Here is a 25,076-nt window from a genome sequence, read left to right on the forward strand (position 1 = left end):
TTTATTGGTCTTCAGTAATATTCTAATTTTCTGATATGATGAATTTGAGATTTTCATTTGTTGTCATTTGTAATCATCAAAATTAAACGAAATAAACATTTGAAATATATGAGTTTGTATGTAATGTATGAATATAATATACACAAGTTTCACTTTTTAAATGGAATTACTGAAATCAATCTACTTTTTCATGATATTCTAATTTTATGACCAGCACCTGTAGATCATCTGGTGTTAAGAAATGACAGAGTTGTAGCTGCTTTGGTCAAACCTTAAAAAAGAACACGATCTTTAACCTCATGTTATATCGCGAGATGTCACACTCAGCATATGTGCTGTTAATGACTCTCAGCTACTACCACATCAGATTATAGCTCAATATCTATCAAACAGACTGTTATAGTCATTTTCTGTTGGCCAGTGTCGATTAGCTGTGGTGAATTTCATTGACTCCAAGTTAAAAGTTAAAGTCAGTCAGTTGTATATGTACATCCAATGGTTACTTTCTGACAGTTTTATTAAAATCCATTCAGTGGTTTGTTAGATATTTTGGTAACAGATATAACATTATTACCCGCCTTTCGCCTTTAGGCAGCAGGCAACAATAAAACATGTTACATCAACAACCTCCCTCTAGAAGACAGAGCTTCAGAGCATGGTAATCAATAACGCACAGAGGTTAAATGGGTCAAATCTTTCAGAGAATTAATACACAGACAACATATTTAAATTTAAAACATCTTCTAATGAGAGAAACGTTAAAGTTTTTTTCTGCTCAGGCCTGGTGAGTGAAGAAACAAAGGGAAATATAAACCTTGTAATTTTCTCTCCAATATTTAAGAAACTATTATAATTAATAAAAATCTCATTCTGGTTCGACTGTGAAGATATTCTTGTCCGTCGAGAAGTAAATCCTCCAGAATGGGAGGGTTTGCTGTTGGAAGCTAATGTTATTGAGAACTCCGAAGGACACGTTCTCTGTTATTTAGAAACCGCAGGGGCTGAGTCAAAATAGCAGTACTGCCACCCAGGGTATAAAAATGTGTCGGTGGCTTTAGTACAACCACACAGAGTATCTAAAGATGCTGTGTGATGCAGTATGTTAGAATGAACTGAAGGCCTTAGTTCTGCTACATGGCTGTAAAGATGAGCCCTATTTTTGTTAACGTGTGAACTTATTGTACAGTCAAGTTCTACAGTGATGTACTTCCTCACATTAAGCCAGCATTAAAGGAGTGCCAGCAGTCTCCTTGGTTTGAGCAGAGAGCTGCTTGTGTCACCTCCACTTAACACATAGATTCAACTTGCCAACTCAGCTCTGTGACTACCGGCCTTTCTGAATCAGTGGAGTAGCAACGGTAAATTAGCTTCAATTAGTTCCTTCACACATGACACCAAGGTGACAGTGAAAAGCTAATGTTTTTACTATCATAGTAAGGAGCCTTTTAAAAGACACAACATGTTGATGTTTTTGAATGTTCAGGCCAAAACAGAAAACCAGAAGTACTCGGAGAGCACAATCCTTTAACAAGGCCATAGCACCCTAAAAAAATAGTCAAATCCAGATCGTGATTTAGATCACAACCAAAACTGAATCATTTGTTTCTTGTCACAACCCTAACATTTCCTGAAAATTTCATTGAAATCATCAAACCAACCAACACTACAGAAAACAATTATAGTTATAGTTTCTTTATTAAAACCTTAAAGCTAAGGTTGCATGATATATATGTATAAAAAATGTAATCAATCTTTCAAAGAACTCCTTGGTTTGCAATATATCAGTTTCTTATATTCCAAGTGCCATGAATTCATGATCTGCATTCCAGTACTAGAATTGGTCTATACAGTGGACTCTCATTGTTCACACCCAGTTTAGATTATAGTGGGTGAGACGTACAAAAACTAGAGGAAATTTGTGATTGTTGTGATGAAAGAACAGAAAGATGGAAATGAAAAAAATGTGTGTTTATTGCAATGGATGTTACCATAGCTGTGTTCAACAATAATATCACAATCTCATGTTTTTTTCTAAAACTGCCATCCTCAAAGCTGATATAAAGTCTAAGATGGAAATTATAGGTAACATTTACAAAGCGGGACTAAAACTGCTATATTTTAAAAAACAAAAACCTCAAGTTGTTTAAATGCCTTCATGTGAGATTTAACATCACACTCTTTTGGTTTGTAATAATAAACTTCCATATGGATTCTTCCATTAGAGGCCTCTGTGTGTTGCAAATATTTTCATCTTTATGCCCTGGTTCAACCTGCACTACAGAGATGGCTCACATCACAACCAATCAGGATGCCATTCATGATTTTATCCTGTCGTACGGTCATGAGCTTGAGTAGATGCATGCTGTCCTCTGTGTAAGACCACAGTTGCTAGGTAATAAAAGCTAACATTGTTGCATGCAGTTTTCCACATGCATGCAAACTAAAATACAAAATCCCAAGCATACGGTTCAATCTTTTTTTCGTTATCATTATTACGTCTTCAAATGACAAGTATTTATTGGTAAATAGAATAAGAAGGACAGCATGAACTTTTGATTATTTTTTCCTTTTAAAGAAACAATTGTGAACAAAAGCCTTTGTTTCTAGAGAGAACAAAGGTAGCCTACCAAGCAAAGCACCTAAAACAACAATTAAACCGTCATCACATCACTTCCTGTCATGATAACATCCACCTGGTAAAAGCAAAATTCCCAAAAAAGCATGTTTATAAAAATGTAACCAAGGAGCAAATTTGGTCTGAATACTGTAGATTAGAGTTCACTTTTCTTCCCCTCAAGGTGCAAAGTTCAGTTAACTTATTATCATTTCAATAACAGCTGACTGTCTTTAAAATAAGCCTACAACATTTTTTTCCACTGCTGTCCTGTTGGATGAGCCATAAGCGACTCATATGCAGTCAGTAATAATTAGAGAGCAGGAGAGAGTGGGAAATAGTCATTTCCCTTACCTTCTGGTTGCATGGTGCTTAAGCCTTCATAATGCTGAGATCAGCACCCAACAACCAACACACTCATGCACACACACACACACACACACACACACACACACACAAGCACCAGTCACTAACAGTATTAAAGTAAATGCACTATTCTATACATATCTTGTAAAAAAAAACACAAATGTGATTATTGCTGCTGCTGTCATGTGAACCATCATCATCATCATCTTAAACATGCTCTTTCATTCAGTGGAAACTTATTATGAGGAGGTTTGGATACAGCAGAGAAACTGATATGAAATAATACTGAGTCATGTATAATTCACCAACAAACGCTCATATTCAAAACACAACATGAACTCACAGTAGTGTAAAAATGCAAAAGAAAGAAACATATCACTATAAACACACAAGTAATTACTCCACTCACAACTTTCACCCACCAGATGTTTGCAACTTCTGCTCCAAAGCCCCTCCACATCACTTCAGGCCACACCTATAGCCCACTACTCTCCAGCAAACACAGCACAGCACAGCACAGTGTGAGTACCTTGGTAGTCCGTCTGGGACTAATTATGAAAGGATATGGCCATTCCGTGATCTTTTTGGCGTACTTCCTCACCACATTGTCTTCGCTGAAGAGGAAGAGGGAGCGGTTGACCGTTAGGCAGCTCTGCCGGACGGGTATGGGGTTGTACAGGGCCATGGTCCGGGCTCTCTGGGCCATCGACTGCTTGTACATCCGCTGCGCCCCGGGGGGCCCACCTTGCCTGCTGCCGCCACGGCCGGGCCCCCCTTGTCCGCCGGCACCCCCGCCACCACCGCCACCACCACCTCCTCCTCCTCCATACCTGTTGGGTAGCTCGTCTCCAAAGCGCGCCATTCTGCAGACACCAAACGCCAGAGGTTAGGAAGGAGCCGGGGGGGAACCTCAGAGTGACACCTCCACATGCCACCACCCCATCAGCCTCAGCTTCAAAGACACATGCAGAATGGAGCTGGGTTTGGCTCTTCCTCTCTGGCTGATCTCTGAGTCCTTCCCTTCTCTATCTATCTGTTTTCCTTCCCCAGATCTTCAGCGCTGAGAAGATCCCTCCATTTGTGAGTTGGGGAGGGGGGGAGGGGGGAGTCGGAGAGGATGGAGAGGGGAGGGATGAGAAGAGAGAAGGAAAGCACGGTGTCTATTATCGTGTGTTTGGAATAAGAATGGGAAACACAGCCACGTATTTATGTAATTTATGCACAATCAGTTCTCTCACTAATTGAAAATAGAAAAAAGTTTGAGGGTCTGACAAAGGTCAGGATTTTTCTAAATCCAATCATACCATCAGCGTTTGGATCTCCATTAAAGGCATCCTGTTCTTATTTAGTCTTTTTTCTGGGGGGGAAACCTCTTCAAAAGTAAGCTGATTTTTTTTTTTTTTTTTTTGCATTTAAACAGGAAAAAACAATTCGAATCACATTAAATGCGATACAAATGCATAGATGTGCGTTTAAAATAGCCGAAATATTGCAACCATCTCCGTGAAGTGGCTCGAGACTGCGTCTTTTCTCGGTCTCAACAGCTCAGTGCATCTTGACAGGATCTGCAGTTGTCTTCCCCGCCTCCCCAGGTTCCCCCCTCTCTCTCTCTCTCTCTTTCTTCAGCTAGACAAAAATAGAAATAGATAAGAGTGGAATCTTTAATAATTCATTTCTTCTTGTAGCATAAATCCGCAGTGTTTGATGTGGCTGCTGCCGCCGCATCACGCGGGTTACACGCAAACGTCAACCGAGGGGGGCTTCCCCAAAATCCGAGGCTGGTGACATTTGTTGATATTTGGTAATGGACGGTGCGGCATCCCCCCTCCCTCCCTCCCTCCTTCTTCTCCTCTTCCTCCTCCTCCTCCTCCTCCTCCCACTCCTCCTCGCCAAGACGTCGGTCACTGATTTTGGGCGTGATTGCGCGCACTTGGAGACGAAAAATGAACCGGTCTTCAATCTACCAATTTGTCTTCCCTCTCTTCCCCGTGGGGAGGGGAAAAAAATGAGTTAAAAAAATTAACAAAAACAAACGAGTTGATGAAATAAAAAATAAAAAAGAATGATGTCCACGAAAATCATCTATAATCCAGTGTTGGGAGAACAAGAATCCCGGACAGATGAGATCCGGAGGAGCAGACCGCGGGTGGAGGCAGCAGCATCACCATCATCATCAATTCTTGGTCGGAAAATACGACGGCCACGGTGCGGGTGCGCTGTAGCGGCAGCTCGCATCTTCTCCTCCGCCACCAGGCAGAAACCGTGCACCATTTCCACCCAGCGGCATCGCCCCCCGAGGCTCCACAGACCTGAGAGAGGGGGCCAGCCGCGCGGAGCAAAACAAGTCCAGCGTCTCTGTAGCGTCTCTCTCTCTCTCTCCCTCTCTCTCTCTCTTCCTCCCTCCCTCCCTCCCTCTCTGTGTTGCGCGCTCTCCCTTTTCCTCCCTCTTTTTCTTCTTTTTCTTTTTTTCTTTCCTTCTTCCTCAACCCCCAAGGGAGAGGTGAACCAACGCGCAGTCAGTCCGGGGGGCTGTATTTTCGGGGAGACCAGCGCTGGAAACAAACAGACCGCGACTGGATGGAGTGCTCCTGCGGCTTTTTTTTTTTTTTTGTGAGTCCAGTCAACCGTTGGGGTTGAGCCGTGCACTGAGCATCTGATCCCCGTGACGGGTACCGTGCGCCACGCGCATATCCGTGGCCAAGACATGCAGCGCACGACGCACGGCACCTCCCTGGAGCCTCCCCAACTCCAACCCACTCCCCAAAGCGTGCGGCCGTCACTTGGGGATGGTAAGGCATCCGGCCTTACCTTTAGCCCAAGAGAGACAAAACCTAGTGATCATTTTTAAGAAATATCTCTATTTTTTAAAAAGCGTCAATGGTGTGGTTGCATGATTAGCAAATCTTTCCGTTAATAAGAAAGAACATTGAAAATACTGGTCAGAATTAGGGCTATATTTGACATTACATAACAACTGTTTAACTGAAAAAACGTCCCGTCTTGTTATACACCAAACATATTGTTCAATTTTACTGCTGCAAACAGCTTAAACTGGATAAAGATAATAAACTGGTTGAACTCTTCATGTTTCCCACAAATAGATCTTTCCTTTAAATGAGAGTTTGGCCATCCAGTAGCCTGTCTAGTTGCAAGTGGATTGTTTCAAAAATTATTTCCTATTGAACTTTGTCTATATCTGACACTGTTATGCAAGTGTGTACCAATGCCAAAAGTAATAAAAATATATTGAATTAGAGTCCCTTTCCACAAATTTCTTTGTAGTTCAGTTAAAAATGGGATTAAGAGCTCATTGTAGACGTCTGAGCTCGGATTTATTAGCCAACTTCATTTTGAATATTTCCCTGTTTAATGAATCTAAGAAAAAATGCTGCCAACTGACTAAGCAGGAGCAACTTTTCATCCACATGGCCAGGAGGAGAGTTGGGAGAGTTTCTTTTTTTTGAGGACATACAGTTATTTTGAGAACAGTTTGAAAGAAATGTTTTATCTCTCTTCATTCCCACTTCCTCCAAGCTGTCCTTGGGGCTGGCTCTGGCATCTGAGTTGTCTTTGATGCAATTCAGCAAGCTGTTTGATTGGGCTAAACCGACCAAGCTGTCACTACTTCACAACAGGAAAATGAAGATAATCATAAAGATGTGTGCATGGAGATGGAGGCTTTAGAAGTGAAGGATGGTCAAGTAAAAGTGATTTAAAATAAATTTAGTAGCTATAAATTTATAATTACATGAGGGAACAAAACTGTTAATTCAAAGCATGTTAAAATACACCAACCCGTCTGTCACTGTCCTTGGTGCTGAAACGGCTTCTGACATATTTCCAAGGTTGTTTTTTTTTGGCACTGTTCAGAGTGCTGATAAAAAGCATAAAGCACCTCAGACCACCTGCCTGCTTTTGGACGCAATCACCTGCACTATGCACAGGTGGGTTAGTTACTGTACCTCTCACCATCTGTTAATATCACAAAACTGTTTGCAGGTTCTTCTTGCCGTTTGTCTCTTCAAACGAGTACCTTGGCTGTTACCAATCCATATTTTTTGGAAGTTTGATTCTGCCACAAAAGACAGTTGGTGGAAGACTGAAAATGGGGACATATGGTACATTTCTGGGATGCAACTGAAGCCAAACTGTGCAAAATCATTTAGAAACTTAAAAAAGAAAATTCACCAAACTTCATGAAAGAGCAATACCTTTCTTTTTTTTTTTTTGATAACAGTTCTCATTCCCAAATATCTTGCAATGTTTTCTCTTGATCCCCTTGAAACAATGCTCCAATCATCCAGTAAGTTTAAGGAATTATTTAAAAATGTCAAAATGCAGGTTTTCTTGCTTAAAATAATGTACAGTTTTAATAAACATTTTAGCACTTTTTTCCTAAGAAGTAGGGAGTAAAAATATATATACACATATTGGCTTTTTAATTGTTAAAGTAAATCCTATATAAACTCATTTCTTGATTTTTATATACTTGGCTTCATTTCCTGTTGAATGGAAATTAGATTTTCATGCCATTTCTTACAGATTACAATCAACCCCTGTCTGAGTTTAAACTGTACTTTCTGCAGTCAAAGTCTTTCTCTGAGCATTGTTCATAATTACATGATGTGATTTTTATGTCATAATGAGTCGACTGATGGATTTGCTCGTCATCAGAGGCCCACAGACTTGTATCTACCACCAGTCATGACAAAAGCCAGTCCCTGCTGACGACATAAAAAAAACAGTGAAAGTGAGAGATGGTGGAGAAATGGTGAGATGGGGGTGGTGCTGCTGGACAAGACTGACTGCGATTTGGATGATCACAGAAAAGCACGACATGAACGGACGACAAATGACGAGCTTATTATTTATTGACGACAAATACGAAGAGAGTAGGTGACAGCTTTGTTTTCTCCCTCTTTTCCCCCTTCGTTATTCTGCACTCCGAGATGCCTCTGCTACCGCTACCGCTGCCGCTGCTGCATGGCCATGCAGCTTTCCCAGGCTCTCTCCCCTCAGAGTGTGTGGGTGGGTGTGTGTGCTGCCGAGGGAGTCGTGCTGAGGCCCTGATGCGCAGCATTGTCATTCAGGGAGCGTTCACATCGGCAACCCCCGCAGGAAGCCCTGGCACCTCCCTCTTGAAATAATCCCCCCCACCACCGCCACACACACCCCACTCTCAACCTCCCACCCCCCTCCCTGTCTGTTCTCTGATCTCACTCAGCAGGCCGGAGCTGTGAGGCTGGTAATAAGTCGGGAGAGAGAAATAAGGCAGCAAGAATGAAGCCAGTTCATATTCAGTTCAAAACGTTTACTCTGACATTTTTCCTCCACATAAACCTGTCAGCTTTTTGTTATCTGTTTAGAAAATAAATATGCTACTCATAATCGCATAGAATATGTATCATTTTCTTTTAAAACAGAACTACAAGTTACATAAAATATTGATAAAACCTAAATAATTTCAATAAATGGAGTAAAAATCCTTAGCTGGTTCTCTACAACCTATTTTTTATTTTGTTGGTGCAAAAAGTTTTGCATATCAGGATTATGAGTATATGAATGGAAGTAAATAAACTGGTTTTAAAGTAGACTTTTTGAACATTTCCGATTCATTAGATATAAACTTTAAGATATTAGATTTATATTTTCAGGCTTACTAGCGTTCAGGCAGGGAAAATATTTTATTGATAGATTATGAATGAAGAAAGCTTATTGTAAGTTGGTTACCTCTTCTCTACTCACAATGGGAAATGACATCCCTCATGTGAATATTAAATGAGGCCCATACCTTGGCTAAAGTTGGTCGATTAACTTTTCTGCTGAGCTCGCTTCATGTCTCCATTTTTAGTCTTCACAGACCCTTAGGCTGTAAGCATCTCTCTTGGTTCTATACTGGATCCTGTCAGGTGCCCCTCTGCTCAGATTTTTCCTGTTTTAGTTTTTCATGTGGTCATAAAGTCTAGTGTAAGGTACCATCAGCAGTCATCCTGAACCCCCATTGCACCCCTGGTTTGTAAATGTATAATCAGTAATGCGGCACGTTGTGTCCACAGTTTGAACCTTCATGTAGTTGGCATGAGCATCATCCCATAAACATATCGAGGCATTTAATCTCACTTTTTAAAATGTATCTGGTCATCACAAGTTTTTAAGATAAAACCTGCGCTAACAAAACAGTTATTGTGCAATATCTTAGATACAATTGTGTAAATGATTGGTTGTGTAATTAATTCTGATACAGAGAAAGAAACCGTTTAAATTCCAAATCTTAATTTAAATCCAGAATTTTAAAGTATGACAGGATTCTACAAATCCTTAATAAATAATAAAGCTACAGTTTTTAGCTAACAGTGAATCGTCTAACAGTAAAAATGGGAATCATAATAAATAAAGGCAACTAAATAAAGACTGAACAATGTAAGCACTGGAAGTTGTTCATCATTCTGGGGCTGGTTTTAGATGGCCTTTTGACATAAAAGGGTGAACTTCCACTTATTTACCCTGTTTTTCACAATCAACGTTACCAATATAATTCCCGTTTTTAAAAAGTTGCAAAGTCTTTAAAAAAAAAATACCACACCTGTCAGTCTGTGGGTATGGCAGCAGATATTTTGGTACCTCTTGTAAGACGACAGCCGGATGAACAGGCTGTGCCTGGGAGGGGTTTTGTCAATTGGGCTCTTCTCCAAAGACACCTCACCTTATGGATGTCACTACTGCTTGGCTGCAAGGTGATGCAGTTTGTTAGCGCTGTAGCCTTGCAGCAAGAAGGTTCTAGGTTCGACTCCCAGCCAGGACCTTTCTGCGTGTAGTTTGCATGTTAGCACGAGTAGGTACTCTGGTTTCCTCCCACAGTCCAAAAACATGGATGCTAGATTGATTAGCGACTCTAAATTGACCCTAGATGTGAGTGTGAATTGTTGTCTGTAGTCATGTGATGGACTGGCGATCTGTTCAGGGTTTGCCCCGCCTTAATGACAGCTGGTGAAGGACACCCGCACCATTCAGCCCTGAACAAGAACATGTGGGTACAGAAATTCATTCATGCTTTTCTACAGTTTTTATTCGCCCACTCAGAGTCTTACTATCTTGACGGAGTTTAGATGTCTGAACTCCTCAGAAAATCAGTTGTTTCAGAGCTTTAATACCCACAACAACTTATCTGCATTATTGCCTTTATCAGAACCAATTAGTGAATAACCCTAATCTTATCCACAACTCAATTCAACACCTACCAAGATCGTAGCCACAACACTTTGCCTCATTAAAACTATTATTGTTTTCATAGATTAGCATGTCAGATGAGAACATTTATGTAACATTTGCTCACAAGATTTATCAGAGTCTGTGTAAGTTTGAATGGTTTTCATTGCTTGTGCTTTTCGTATGACATGAGTGCATCTAATAAATGGATGTGGATGTGTGTGTGTGTGTGTGAGGTGGGGTTCTGCAGACAAGCAGAGAGATTCAGCAGGCTGATGTAGCATCCAAGCTAATTAGAAGATTGCTCTTTTTTTGGCTCGTTCCCACGCCGACTCAACCTGTATTAATTGATTGGCTAGTTAATGGAAATGGAGAGGAGGAACACAGTTGGAAGAAAAAAAAGGGACGAATAGGACGAGTGTGCTGGTCTCAGCTAATGGGCCTTGATTGGGTGTGTGGAGTAAGCATTCTAGTCATAGAATCAGCACTATAAGACGAGAAAAGAAATTAGCGCAGGGAAGGAGGGAGGCAGACAAAAAGAGGATAGGACAGAGAAAAGAAGACAGATGTCCGTGAAAAAGCACTTTTTTTAATAAATCACACTTTATATTAAACAGATATAATACAAAATTGTACTAACAATGCCAGTTTATATATTTGTTTATATGAGTACATTTAACTTCCCAGCCAAGGCTGGGCACATGGACATCCGCCCACACGTAGTCATAAAAAAAAAAAAATTGCAAGCACAACATGATGCCAGAACATCACAGTTTTGAGGAAACCTATACAGCAAATATCTGTCTGTTACTGAACAGAATCTTTGCACCGTTCCCAATTTTAATCAGACATTTCCTTCAGTCTAACAGATTTCCGTGGGGGACGCTGTTGTTTTTCTGGAACCAATAACAAGAGAATAGTCAGCGTTTTAGGAGTTGTGTGGAGCAAAGCAAAACAATTCTCACGCTGTAATTATAGATAAAAGAAAAAACAGATTTTCACAATGCCTTTTGAGATGTAGCTGTTTAGAAATGGGTTTTACATATTTGCATTTTCAGGTAAAGCAAATGGAAAAGCTGAAACGTTGGAGCTTATAGAGTAAAACATAAACGTAAAGGAAGTTTCTGTAGGTTATTCCTAAGCTACTCACTTTTTATTCATTTTAATTGGGGCTAGGTATTTTTAAAAATCTTGGCTAAATAAATTAAAATACTCTAAACTAAAATTATAAGATAACAATTGCATGTGCCCCGTTTTGACTCAAAAGCTACTTGTTTAAATTACCGCTGGTTTTGACAGCAAAATCACTGAAAATGTTCCAATAGGAAAGACTACTCAATATCTACACTGGTGATAAATAATATTTGTATTTATTCGTTGAATTTTGGTATCTACAATATATTTTACATACTTTCAGTTATTTCATAAATAAGATAAAAGCTCTCCTACATCAGTCACAAGATTCTTTGCACATCTTCTAAATTACACAATTTACTACCAATATACTGCGGCTCCTTTCATAATCTGAAACCCCATTTAATGATATCAATCTATTCCATTAGATGCAACAATCTTCACCAATGGGAAGAGTAGCAGCAGACAAAGAAAAAGAAACACCAAGAGACTTATTCTTTAATATCAGTTATGATAAGCATGCTTACTGAAAATTTATCAGTTTATGTATCAAATTAATCCCTCACAGGCCAATCCAAAATGCCAAACCTTTAGAGATAAAGCCAAAAACCACTCACCTCAGGGAAGCACAATATGTGGCAACCCGCCAGAGTCTGAGAGACAGCCAACGGAAAAACAAGTCAAGCACATCAAGCCCATATGTCTCAGAACACCCAATACCCACCAAGGGGCTGTTTCTATACAGTAGGAAAAAATTTTAATTTACAGTGGAAACAATGTAAAAAAAAAAAAAGACTGATAATTATCATTTCTTTGGCATCTCTTTCATTGTGGATTCCACAGAGCCCATTTGAAAACTGACTGATGATAAAAAAAACAAGGCCTTGATAAAAAGGGTCTGCAGCAAAATCAGCTAATTAAGAAGCTGACGACCAAAAGATAAGCATGCAAAAATATTCAAAAAACGACTCTGGAAAGTTAGGTACTGGCTGCAAATATTCCTAAACAAACAAACAAAAAAACAACCAGATTTAGTATTAGTGAGAAACAAATAATTTAAGGGTTTTGTCCATCACAAGATGAAATATGTATATATTCTTAAATCACTGCATTATTGCAAAGCTACAGACAGACTTGACATTCCTGCACTATTATTACCTCAAACATCATTACTTTCAGTGATGTGTAAGTGGAGGAAACATTGTGATTAGTCATTTCATAGAGTCTGTGGTGTAAGAACTGCTGCTCATCTCTGAGTGAGTGAATTATGACTCCCAATGCACTGACTAATTAGAAGAGCACAATCAAGAAGATGATAAGTTTCAGTGGTTCTTTTTCTCCTAATGCACATGTCTTCAGTGCAAAATCAACTCTGTCATTTGGGTGAGAAGGAAGGCTTAATAGTTTTCTGTAAGCGTTTCCTTACAGAAGCAAACAGTGTTGGTGGAAGGAGTATAAGAAAAGAGAACATTGAGGTTCGCGACTGAAGAAGACAGAATATATTTGATAAAGAATGTCAATAATCCACTGTGACAGGCAAACTGTGTAAAGGTCCAGAATGACTAAAATATATAATCAGGAAAGAAAAGAGTTTATACATATTTATAAAGTCTAGTCTGAGAGTCAGAACAATGCAAGCTGAAGCAGGCCACGGCGCTTCCCACGTTTATTTTATTCACACATGTAATTAGCTACGTTCAGGACCTCTAATAAGGTCTCACTGAGGAGGTTGAAGCATCAACTAATCAATTAAAAGCATATTTGTGGCAACAGATGCAGTGTTCTACCTAAAGTTAACAAAGTAGGGCAAAGCAATGATGATTCCAGCAGTATTTTTGTGTAATTTTTCTTCCCTTGACATAAATGTGTGAGCCCCAGTTAGCGCAGAACAAAAAAAGTCATCAGTGCACATTTGGCCGGTATGTGTTTCTATATCTGGAGTTTTCTCAGACTGAGGAGGCAAGAACTTTAAAAAAAAAAAAAAAAAAAAGAAAGGAGGAAAAAAACAAACAAACAGATTTTTTTAGATTTTCTGGATAAATCCACAACAGTCCCAGTTGTCAAGACCTAAACTAGTAGCAGGGCCTGAATTAGCATTTCTTTATTTGTGCCATGATCTTGGGGTTTTGTGTTTGTAGCCTTGACTTAATTGTTAACGTGTTCAGTTCTTTGATCACATTCTTCCTTGTTGCTTTACTGTGAGATTCCTTGTATTTAATCTGTATTCTGCTAGTTCTCCTAAAGTCACTCCCGATTGTTTTTCCTCAGTCATTACTTCTTTCAGCTCCCCTCTCACACCTGCACTTTATCTGCTCATCAACTCAGGTGTTTCTACTCAGTAATCATCCCTCTCAAACCATTTATACTCCTGGTTCTTGTTTAGTCATTGTTCTGTCATGCTTTCTGTGTCATGTTTCTACTCCTTGGTCATGGCTTTCACTGCCCTGTGTCAGCTGTTTATTTTTAATTAAAGTTTCTCTTATTACTTAGTTAACTGCTTCCATATGGGAATTTGTTTTGTAGGGCTTGTACCCTTTATTACTTTGTTATAGTTTTGACTGTCTTGTATTGAATACATTTGTTTGGCTTGTGCTCCATATTTTTTCTTATTTTGGTTATTTCTTATACCTAGTTTGGTCTTCATTACTTCCACATGTGTCTCATCAGCAATTAGTTTCTTTAGTTCGTCTGTTAGCCATTTAATGTTCATCTATCTCCTAACAGACCCTTGTGTCCTGCTCCTGTTTCTCTTGCTTGTTACACACAGAAATTAGTTTTGAATGTTCTGATCCTGGACTCATACCTGTTAGATACACAGTGCCTTCGGTACCATGCAACTTAATTGAAAAGCTTTTTTTTGCCTAATCTCCTGCCTTCTTGGATGCTATGTTTAAGTCCTCCACCAAGAAAAGGTTTTCAAATGGCTTTGTACAACTTGAAAAAAATAAAAAAATAAAACATGTCCATTTTGGTAATTCATTAGTTTATCTCTTGAAGAGCCAGAGACATTTTTCCTAATACTATAGCTCATACACTCAGGAACTGCACAGTCACTGTTAGAGTTTTAGGTTTGATTGAATTTAACAATTAACAACCTAAATGTAATAAAAAAATAAGTTTTTCAAAGTCATTTTAACTTTTAACAAACCCCTAAAAGCCTTGCAGACCTCAAAACTGGAGTCCAATTATTTGTTTTCATAGCCCCTCTAATCTGAGGATGATTGGTTTTAGACAAAGATTTTAATAGTAAATGCTTTAAAGTAATGATGATACTTAAAAGTACAGGTGTGTCTATATACGTGTGTGCTCTAAGTAGATCAGGACATAAATAGATGCTCTCCTTATGTCTCTCCTTGTGTTGCACTCACCCACCTTTCCTCTTCCCTTCTCCTATTCTGGCATGCTCATACTCTTTTGTATCTCCGTCACTTGTTTGGATCAGGTCTCTCTTTTAACCTTCTTTTCTCCTCACGTTTACCTTGCTATCGCCTATGCCCTGTTTAAATTACCTTTCTTTCCCCCCTTCTGGGCACCAGCTTCTTCATTTGTCTTTTGGTCTCTCGTTTTCCCGTTCCACAACTTGTCTTTTCTGTGTATACTTATGTTTATGAGTGCATGTGAGACCTGCACCTGGGTAGAACATCCCATATCTCCACAGTCTGGGACCAAACTTTATCCTCCAAGATGACTATTCTCACCACCACAGAGTAGGGTTAATCAGAAACTACATCGAGAATTTGGTAGTATAAAAAATTAAATGGCCCTCCTTTAGTCTTGACATAACACCAGTGAGGAGGAGGTGCCAGGCTGTTGTGGCTGTGTATGGTTCTTCCACATGCTACTGAGGGCCCCTGTTTGTTAAATGAATAAACTACTAGTGTCCTTATGTCTTGTTTCTTCAGACTTCAATCAGCCAATTAAATAAACAACACCAAACAAGTCTATAGCAGAAAAGGCTGTTTGGCAGAGAAGATTTTGCAAGTTATTCATGGGCGCAACCCGCATACTCAACTCTGATGGTCAGCCCATGAATTCATTTTGCTAACAAATAAGACCCCATTTAAGGGGAAATAAACAGGCTTTTCAACAATATCAGATTTATTGCCAAGAAGCATTGTTACAACAAAGACATAATCAACTAAACACCAGTTTCCTTACTTTTTGTGCTAATTTGATATATTTTGACTCCATTACATATTTGATTCTAATATGTAACCGAAAAAGTCAATAAAAAATTTAAATTATGTGGCTTAAATGTGAATTTGTGCAAATGAAAGCAACCTTAGTTACATTACATTTTATTTATCTTTGGTTGGATTAATGTACCAAATTTCAGGGCTTGGTAAAAACCGTGTGATTAGTTTCGTAAATATAAAACATACAAAGATAAACTTACTTTTTACCATGATTTTTTTGTGTAAGGTTTGAGGTGCAGAATTGTACAGTGGAGGCTGGAATGCTTTTCTGCAGGAAAAGCATGAAAGCTCAGCAATTTCCTTCCCTGGATAAATAGAAGTTTTAGAAATCATTGATTTGTCCTTTATTTTAATGAGGAGAAATCCAATGGGAACATGGTCGTTCTCTCTGAGGAGTGAACTGTGCACACGGCAGCATTTCACACAAATATCCTCTTTTAGAACTACTCAGAGGGGCATAAATGTACTTCATGCATTAATGAACACTACCACACTGTATGGAAATGCTTAACTTACACCTAATGATAACAATCAACACATCTGTAAAAGCCTGAAAACAGTTAATTTCTCCTGATACGATTTGCTCAAAACAGATGCTTCTGCTTCATATTACAGTGGCGATGCTGTAAATCCAAATGGGGACTTTGAAATGGAGGATTTAAGAGGAGTAGCCGAGCAGGGGTTGGTGGGAGGAGGGGCGATTTGGCTACTTCACCCATACAATTTTCATTAGACCTCGTGCACATTTTGCTGGAGACAGCAGGTTTGCGTTTTCAGCAATTTTTTGTGTCCACTGTGCTTGTAAATGCACTCCCAGAATTATTGAGCAACCCATAAAAGGTATGAAATGATACACTTTTTGGTCTTTTCATTCTTTTTTCCCCCTGAATAAACATAAGAGTATATGTTTTCTTTGTGTAGAAAAACAGGCTGTGTCTGAGCATCCCAAATAGTTACTGGTGAAGTTGAGTATTTTTTAATAATTAATTTATCTTTATTTCATTCTTGATGGACAGCCATGGCAGTGGCCAACACACTCATCTCATCAATTAGCTAATAGTCTTAGTCACAGCTATCTTTCTGTAATGGCATAGCTATTCCTCTGCTTGGATAGAAAGTCTTTAATGATGGATGTTTATAGTTTGGGCAGCAAAGCACACAGGCAATCATGGCGGGAGTCAAGATTTGGAAGCCTTTTATTTGCCTCAACTAAATTAGATAAAGAAAAACTTAGTTGGCTAAAAATCTGACTATAAAATGGAATTAATGCAACCAGGCTCGTTATACATTTATCTTGACCATCTGGGTTTAATTAACCACAGTCTCCCTGTGTCCATATAGCTAGTTTATGCCTGTTGATGGCTATTTTGCTGGGCCTGGAGGAGAGGGGTACACATAAAAATATCTATAATTCAGGCCAACCTCTTTAGCTCCACTCAGCAGCGGATTACCTTGCTGAGCTTGTATAAGAAACTGCCATGGCCCACACACCAAGGTTAGCACAACAACGTGAGGGCATCCTTGGAATCAAGGCTCTCACTGACATCCTCCAACAACAACACTACGACTGTTACCTACACACACCTGAACCTCAGCCTGAAATCTTTACAATGCCACAAATACCACCCAAGTTTTCAGTCAATCAAGTCTACAGATATCCTGGCTACTTTTGAGGAGGTTTACTGCAGTGGTGACACATCCTGGTCCAGGAGCGTCACTATCCCGCAGGTCTCAGGTGTTTCTCTGCTTTGACCCACCCGATTTAAATGACTGAATGATTAACAAGCTTCTGCAGAACATAAAGACCTGCTGAAGAGCAGGGAAACAACTAAAACATGCAATATAGTGGCCCATGAGGACCAGGTTTGGATACCACTGGTCTAATGGCATGATTATCTGCCAAGTCACAACCCCAAGGAGGTTCTGGAAATTTTCCCTCTGTGATGGTTTCTGCACCTGCTGTCAAGTGGGTCCAGCCAGACCTGCATCTGCCTATTCAAGCTCGAGTCTGCCACCGGGTCCGTAACTAATCACCTCTGTCAGGGAAACTGTTCATCAAGGCTCACCCTAAATGACACTGATCATCTAAAGAAACATGAACTCTCTCTCTCTCTCTCTCTCTCTCTCTCTCTCTCTCTCTCTCTCTCTCTCTCTCTCTCTCTCTCTCTCTCTCTGATACAGGTGACAATCACTCAGTGAGAAAGACTAAAATTGTGTGATCAATGAAGTTTTTCTACCTAATTTTGAAACACTGCAGCAGTTCACCTCCTTTTATAACCCTGTTGGGTTTTTTTGGGGGGGTAGGGTGTTTTCATAAATTTAGTTGTTTGTTTCTGTCCTGAAGTCTGGCTATAATGATGTTTGTTAAAGTGTACAATTTTAAGAAAATGGGCATATTTATCACATAATGCAAGAACTAAACTATTTTATCCTATCAATACAATTTCAATTAGTTTTTTTAATATATATATTTCTTACAGTCTCAAGGAAATTGAAAGTCTCAGCAATCTGAGTCTAAACTTTCTGCATTTATTTACAGTTACTAACTTCGCCCCCACGTCAACCTATCTGCGAATATTCATACATCACACAAGTATAAAATGGATGTGCATGTGCCATAAATGTCCCCAGTGGGAAGGTTTCATTGAGAAAAGCAGAAGCATGAAGGGTAAGGTGGTGCCCTCACTTAATGGGAGTGGCTGGCAGTCGGCCAATTACAAATAGAGGGCGACAGCAAGAAAGAGAGAGCGCGTGTCAGCTAAAATGATGTGGTCATCTTTTAACCAATCAGAAGGCAGGACACTCTATTCACTTGTTTGTTTCTTCTTTCATAAAACGTTCTCTTGCTTAGACTATGAGCAGAAATGAATATTAAAAATGTAAAGTATGAACAGTGAATTAAGCACCCTCATTAGGCCAATCTGAGAAATGGATCATGGAAGTAGATCATAGAGAACACAAAGCATTCAGTTTCATACGACTGTCACTGCTTCTCTTACTTATTTCTGGAGAAAGGAGAAGTTAGGAACTTTAAATCAAATGCACTTCATCAACTGATCATCAGCAGGTGTGAACAACTCTGTAAAATCAGAAGTTTGCTGGTTTGAAGCCATCAGCATACAGCCGCACACGTTAATGCATCTTAGAGATCCAGAAGTAGCTGCCTATTGATCTAGGAAGGTTTAGAAGGTCACTTCCACATAATGTGAACTCCACCATTTTACAGTAAAAAAAATAAAGGAACCCAAACAAAAAAACAAACAAAGAAAAAAGATTAGTGGAAAGTGGGAAACTTTCAGGCGAATCTTTCCAAAAATGAACAGGTCAGTAAGTTCAGCCTGGGATCAGACAGCAAAATACTCATGAAAAAAAAGATGACAAACTAAAACCATGAAATTAATACTTTAAAAAAGAACCACAGCATCCTCTAGAGGCCTCGATTAATATGCTAATGTTAAAGCTTCTTACAGTACAGGTAGAAATCAACTGAAACAACGTCTTTGGAGTAGTTAACAGGAGAAAATGGCTTCTCTGAGAAAAAAAGAGCATGGCAGCACAGCTTAAGTTTCTAAAGTTGCATTTGAAGATTCAACTTCTGAAATAATGTCCTCCGAAAAGACAAGACATTGTCCATGTTGGACTGTGTCATGTTTGTCAAAAACCGTCTCAAACGAGGTGGCAGATGAATGGTAGTTTTGCAGCCACTAGACACTTTTCAATCCCCGAGTTCTCCGTTTCCTAAAGTTTTCTACAGAGAAATGTGAGGGTATGTGTTTAACAGCAGAAGCTTGGTTAAAATCATGCAGCATGACGTTGATCCAAAACACGTCAGCAAACAGAAACAAAATGGCTGAAAAAAAACCCAATGAAGACGATGCAATGGCGTAGTTAAATGTCTTAAAGTTAGTTTAACATGAACAAATGCTTGTATATATCTAATAACTGAAGCAAGACTGTAAAAAAGGATGGGCCAAAGTTTCTGAGAAATGAAGTGTGAGAGTTATACAGAAGACAATCATTTTAGGTCACTGCTGCAGGAGGGTGTGTTAAAGTCTTTAATGCTCTACTTCTGCTGTTTTTACTTTTTATTAAATATATAATGACGTTTTGAATTATGTCACGTACTGTTATTTATATAAGATTGTATTAGCATTAATTTAAAACCTGTTAAGAAGCAGGTAAAATGTTCTTACATTCCAATGAATGATATTTCAGAGTTGGAAGATGATGTAAAAATATGAGATTTAAAGGTTTGATTTATTTCTTAATATTTTTTATCAAATTATATCATAATGATATATATAAAGAGGATGGGAGCTGCAGTGTGCGACTGTGGGAGGTTGAAAATGAACCACAGCAGCAGATAGACAGCGCTCTGCTGACACCTGGTGGTCAAGTGAGGTGCTGCAGAAACCACAAATACAACGTTTGTGTTATACCCTACTTTGTGTGTTACACTTGTTATTTCACATACTGTAAAATGTAACAGCATTGTTTAAATTACTGTCTCTGAACCAGTGTCACTTTGACTTTATTATTGCAAAAATCAAGCAAATGAATCAGACTGGAGCAAGGAGAATACAACACTGCCTGATAAAAAACTGATGTCTATATTTGTTATTATTAATATTTTCCTTTTTATTCCTAATTGAGGATGTTATGAATTCAGTTAAAAATGAATATAACTTGTTACTTTACTTAACGCCTCGACTTTTCTTAGAGTTGAACTTAACATTTACATCTGAGCCCTATAAACTGAAACATTTTACACAACTCAGCTGTGTGAATTTGTGCCTGCTGCCACCTGGTGGTCTTACACAGTACTACAGCACCTCTGCACAAAAAGGAACATGATGTTCACTAAAACTACACTTCTCATAAGACAGAATGTACACAATGAAAACATAAAAATAAAAGTAATCAATGACAACAGAAATGACACAAACTTACAGTTATAGTTATCTTCAACATTTGTTCTGAATGAATTTGTTCTAATAATGATAGCACTCACAGATTACAATTTAGAAGATAAATAGGGGACTATAAAATAATGCAAAGATTTAATAAAAAATATTATATTGCCAAATTAAAACCTTTTATGTTCATAAATAAACCCAAGTAATAGCGCTTATATGTGTGATGTTTCTTTCATTCACTCTGAGTTTGAGTTACAACATTTTTTGTAAATAATGCTGCCAATATAATACAAATAAAGCAATATATATGTATTGAATCCTCTCTATTACGCGAAACAAGCAAACCAAACTGCGAAAAAGAAGCAAAAAAGTAATAATGTCTCAAAACAAAAAAGTCAGTGTTTTTAGATGTAAGGCAGAAATGGCAGATGTCATTGAAAGCTGGGATTTCTGCAGCAGTCATACATTATTGCTGATTTCTGACAGCAGTTTCTGACAGAAGAGAGAATGGCAAATCCTTATTGCAGTCCAGTTTCAGCATCAACAGGGACACAACTGTGTTACAACCTGGGAATAACAGAACTTCTTGTTTACGCTGTCAACAAACCACAGCAACTCAGGAAACCTTATTGCAATTAACAAGAAAAGCTGCAGCGAGAATAAACTTAGACATTTTAATCCTAAAGAATTTCCCCTGTTATGGTGATTTTATCATCAAATAAATGAAATCTTGGCCCGACACTGGCCACCTAATTCAAACACCCTTCATATAGATTTTTTTTTTTTGTACCATCACTGAGACCATTACTGGCACCGAGCCCACTTACGTCAGCCACACTGGTGTGTGTGTGTGTGTGTGTGTGTGCATGTGTGTGTCAGCATGGCACGTTTAGACCGCCATCACCTTGCTGTTCCAAGTATAAATACACACATCCACTCACACATACATACACACAGATATAAACTGTGATTTATTTTATTATTGCATAAAATTAATCAGACCATTATAGAGTTTACATCCTGACACTCAACACAAGAGGGCAGCAGTTATTCACCTGAGCACGCCAACAGCTCTTCAGTTTTCATTTTCAGACCAAAACACCTTAAGATCTTTAATTCTAACTATGTTTACTTTAAGTAAAGAGCAGAGAAAAGAACGAGACATTGCTGATTTTAATATGATTTAAATAAGTTCCTTTTTTATACAGTTCAGGGCTGTGATGAGTCTGGTTGGCCAATCCGCCGCAGAACCAGCACAGCAACGAACGAGTCAAACACTGTGCACTCACACTCACAATATGTTTAATTTAGCATCACTGATTAATAAGAAGTTAAAATATCATTTTAGCCCCCAAATCTTCTGTATTTCCAAGTCAGGCCTAAAGCTGCAGTTCCCAAACTCTTCAGCTTCTGAGCCACTAAAAACAAGTCGAATTGACTCTTGACCCAAACTCTTTATGGTTCTGGTATACAAACATTACTAATAGAAGAGCTTCATCAAAATTTCTATTTTTTTTATTTTTTTATTTTGTATCCGTTTCCATTTACTGCTTATGCTTCTTTGTAACAGTTAAGGCTAAATCTGCTATTTTGCTAATGATTTTTAAGTTTATTTGATTTCTGTGGATCTTCTCAAGATATCTGGATATCTCACAACCTGAGCCCAACTTTGGGAACCACTGGTCTTAGGTTCAGAGTAGGTCAGGTAATTTAAGTTTTGAAGTTTAAAACATCACTCTTTGCTGGAGTGTTGAGAAGACGGTGCTGATCAGAATACTACGCAGAGAATTAATAATTAAAAAAAGCTTCAACTGTATTCAGTCAAAATGTGTTAATGTTTCTAAATGGTTGTAAATGTTTCAATGAATGCAGATCTTCACACACCTGTAATATTGCTCTCATCACCCTCTCTGTATAAATGCTCCTCCATCAGAAACTCTTTGCCTCCTTCATGACAGCTGTTCGTGTCTCGTCTGCTGCTTCAGTCCAGTTTAGTTTTATTTTGGACTCCTAATTTTGCACCCGCTGCTTTGGCGACGTCTTCGGTTCTGTTTTGGATGAGCGAAGTTTATTATATTCCTTCATCTGGTTGCCTCCTAATTTGTGCCAGTGTTTGGCACCACGCTTTCGAGCACATTTCCGATCTCCTCAGAATTGTATTTAGTTTTTGGTTTTCGCAGTGGAATCGAAGAAGGTTTTTGTAAAAAGACTCGATAAAACTTAAGACTCGGAGACAACTTTAGAGTCGTGACATTTCCTTCAAGCAATGCTGACGTAAAGGACTTTTGTTTCCATTAAAAGTCAAAGAAGTTATACTTATTTATTTGCTGATATTTTATTAGTTCAAACATTGATAGCAAGTTACTTTCTAGGATATATTTAGGTTGTTTTTATTCCTTAAACTTCAAATAAATAAACTTTTTTATTGATATCTAAATTACCTTCCAAATAATCAAGTTCTAAAAGTACTAGAAGATATAAAATAATGACAACCTTCTGTTATTTTGGGTGGCTCTTCAGAATTTCCACATTCACATAAAAAATCAGTTCATTCTGTTTCTAGATCCAGCAACACTCGTTTTCCCGAGTTACTCCCGAGCCAGGGTGGCGTTATTGATATCGGTGGCATGAAGGCTGCTCACGTGGTCCTAAGTAAAACAATCAAACGTCCCACACATTCAACGAGTTTCACACAAACTGCAATAACTATTTATTTTAACATATTTTGTTCATACCGTGTCACTGAGAGTAAGAGGTGCTGTCACGAGCTGCTCGTGTAGGCTGCTGACACTCACCTTTCAGTCCTCAAATCTACATTACACGAACCACATACCTGAGAGACGAGCAGCCAAATGAGAAAATGACCTGAATGAGCATAAGATGTAGGCGAGGGAGCAAGTGGAAGCGGTAACGAGAAAAAGAGGCTACAATGTGACAAAGGGACAAAATGGAGAGTTGGAGCAACGCAACCTAAGGAGTAAAAAAAAAAAAAAGAAAAGAAAAAGGGAAAAAAAAGAGAGGTGGAAGGAGTCAAAAAGATGGAGGGTGAATATTAATATGAATGATGTGCACTCTCCAGACTAAAATGCAGCTGGCAGCTGAGTGGTGTTGTCAAGCCAATGTAACAAAATGACAAATGCTGGCGCTAATACAACCCAGCAGAAAGACGGGCATCAAGGCAGGACAGTGACAGAGGAAGAAAAATGTACCCTTCTCCACAAAAACCTTCCTACTGACTGCTAATTACGAATCCTAATTGATCAAAATGCAGCTTTTATGAGGGATAAAAGGCTTACACCGAACAGCAGAAAATAATTTAAAAAATATGTTTGCAATATGCTTTATTGTTTGACTCATTTTTACACATTCCTGACAAACGAATAAGGCAGCTGGCCCTTAGGTTGAGGACTTTTCTGGTGCAGAGACTGGTGTTGGATTAAGGACACAGTCTGAGCTGTAATATCACATTAGTTAGAGAGAAAACTGAAGCTGATATTTATTTTCTTTACATATTTACATTATGATGCCTCCAAAAGATGTTATATCTGTCTAGCAAAGTGATATAATTTCTTGGAGATGTTTGATTTTTTTTTTTTTACAATTTCAAGTTAAATCAAGCTACCTTGTGCCAATTGTTTGGCAACATATTCGACTCTCCATCCTGCCAAAAGTGACTCTCTGAGCTGAACTGATGCCACATGAACCAAAGACAGCTCAGACAGGTGACGCAGCAGATGCAGTAAACATGCAATAAATTACAACTGGAAGGAAATCATGGCAAAGAGCTGATAAGGAACTACATCCATTTGTCCCAATGCGCTTTTTTACGTTTGGGTGTGATCAGTATTATCGAATTTCACGTAAACGACGAGGGCATTAACAGCGACGGAGTGACAGGAAGAGTTAGGAGGCAGTCAGACACTCAGAACCAGAGGGTCATAAAATCTGTCGAGCCCATCGGCAAACTTTCCAACCCCGCGTCTGCTGAGTGACGGGGTAAGTGGGGATTTTAACCCTTCACATCTAATTAAACTCAGCTTCAGCCTGATCCTCCCCCCCCCCCCCCCCGGGCTCCGCTGACACACCTGGTGCTGGTCTGATCTGCAACTTGGTCAGCAGCTGTCTGAACGCCTGTCTTTCTGCTTATTTGTGTGTTTAAAAAAACAAAAACAAAAAAAAAACACAAGGCAGTACAAAGGTCTCCATTCCTGTCACAAATCTCAACCCTCAGCAGACTCAAAGACAAGTGACGAATAAAGTCAAGTTTGGTCAGCATGTAGAAAGAGAATAAACTCAGGCAACAACTACAAGAGTAACTGTTTTTTTTTTTTAAATTTATCATTTTTAGAAAGAAAAAATAAAGCCTAAATTTGCTCAGAATTCGGACAAGATGTTCTGCTGGTAATCTGACGTTCTTACAGCTCCTACAGGTCAAAAATACCACGTGACATCCCTTAAATGTGCAATAAATAAAAAAAATAAAAACAATCATTAGGGTCTTTTGTGATGTTTCCCTTCCTGAACAAATCAAAAAGATAAAAAAGTAAATTCCAGCTTTATATGATCCTCATTTTGCAGCAACTACTTCCATATTAAAGCCTTTTTCCAGGAAGAGTTTGTCCGGACCCCCCCATTTAGTTCCTG

At 38.8% G+C, this 25,076-nt stretch overlaps 1 protein-coding gene across 22 annotated transcripts in view; it reads right to left on the reverse strand.

Annotated features, from left to right (window-relative positions):
- Nucleotides 1-25,076, reverse strand: part of cacna1ab (calcium channel, voltage-dependent, P/Q type, alpha 1A subunit, b) — a 144,300-nt gene that overhangs the window by 109,823 nt on the left and 9,401 nt on the right. For all 22 annotated transcript variants that reach the window (XM_017436811.3, XM_017436887.3, XM_017436724.3 and 19 more), the window contains exon 3: nucleotides 3,547-3,843. In XM_017436811.3, coding sequence (XP_017292300.2) covers nucleotides 3,547-3,843 — 297 coding nt within the window. The remainder of the gene's footprint in view (nucleotides 1-3,546; nucleotides 3,844-25,076) is intronic.

Source organism: Kryptolebias marmoratus, linkage group LG3 (genome assembly GCF_001649575.2).
Source record: "Kryptolebias marmoratus isolate JLee-2015 linkage group LG3, ASM164957v2, whole genome shotgun sequence".
NCBI classification, from domain to species: Eukaryota; Metazoa; Chordata; class Actinopteri; order Cyprinodontiformes; family Rivulidae; genus Kryptolebias; species Kryptolebias marmoratus.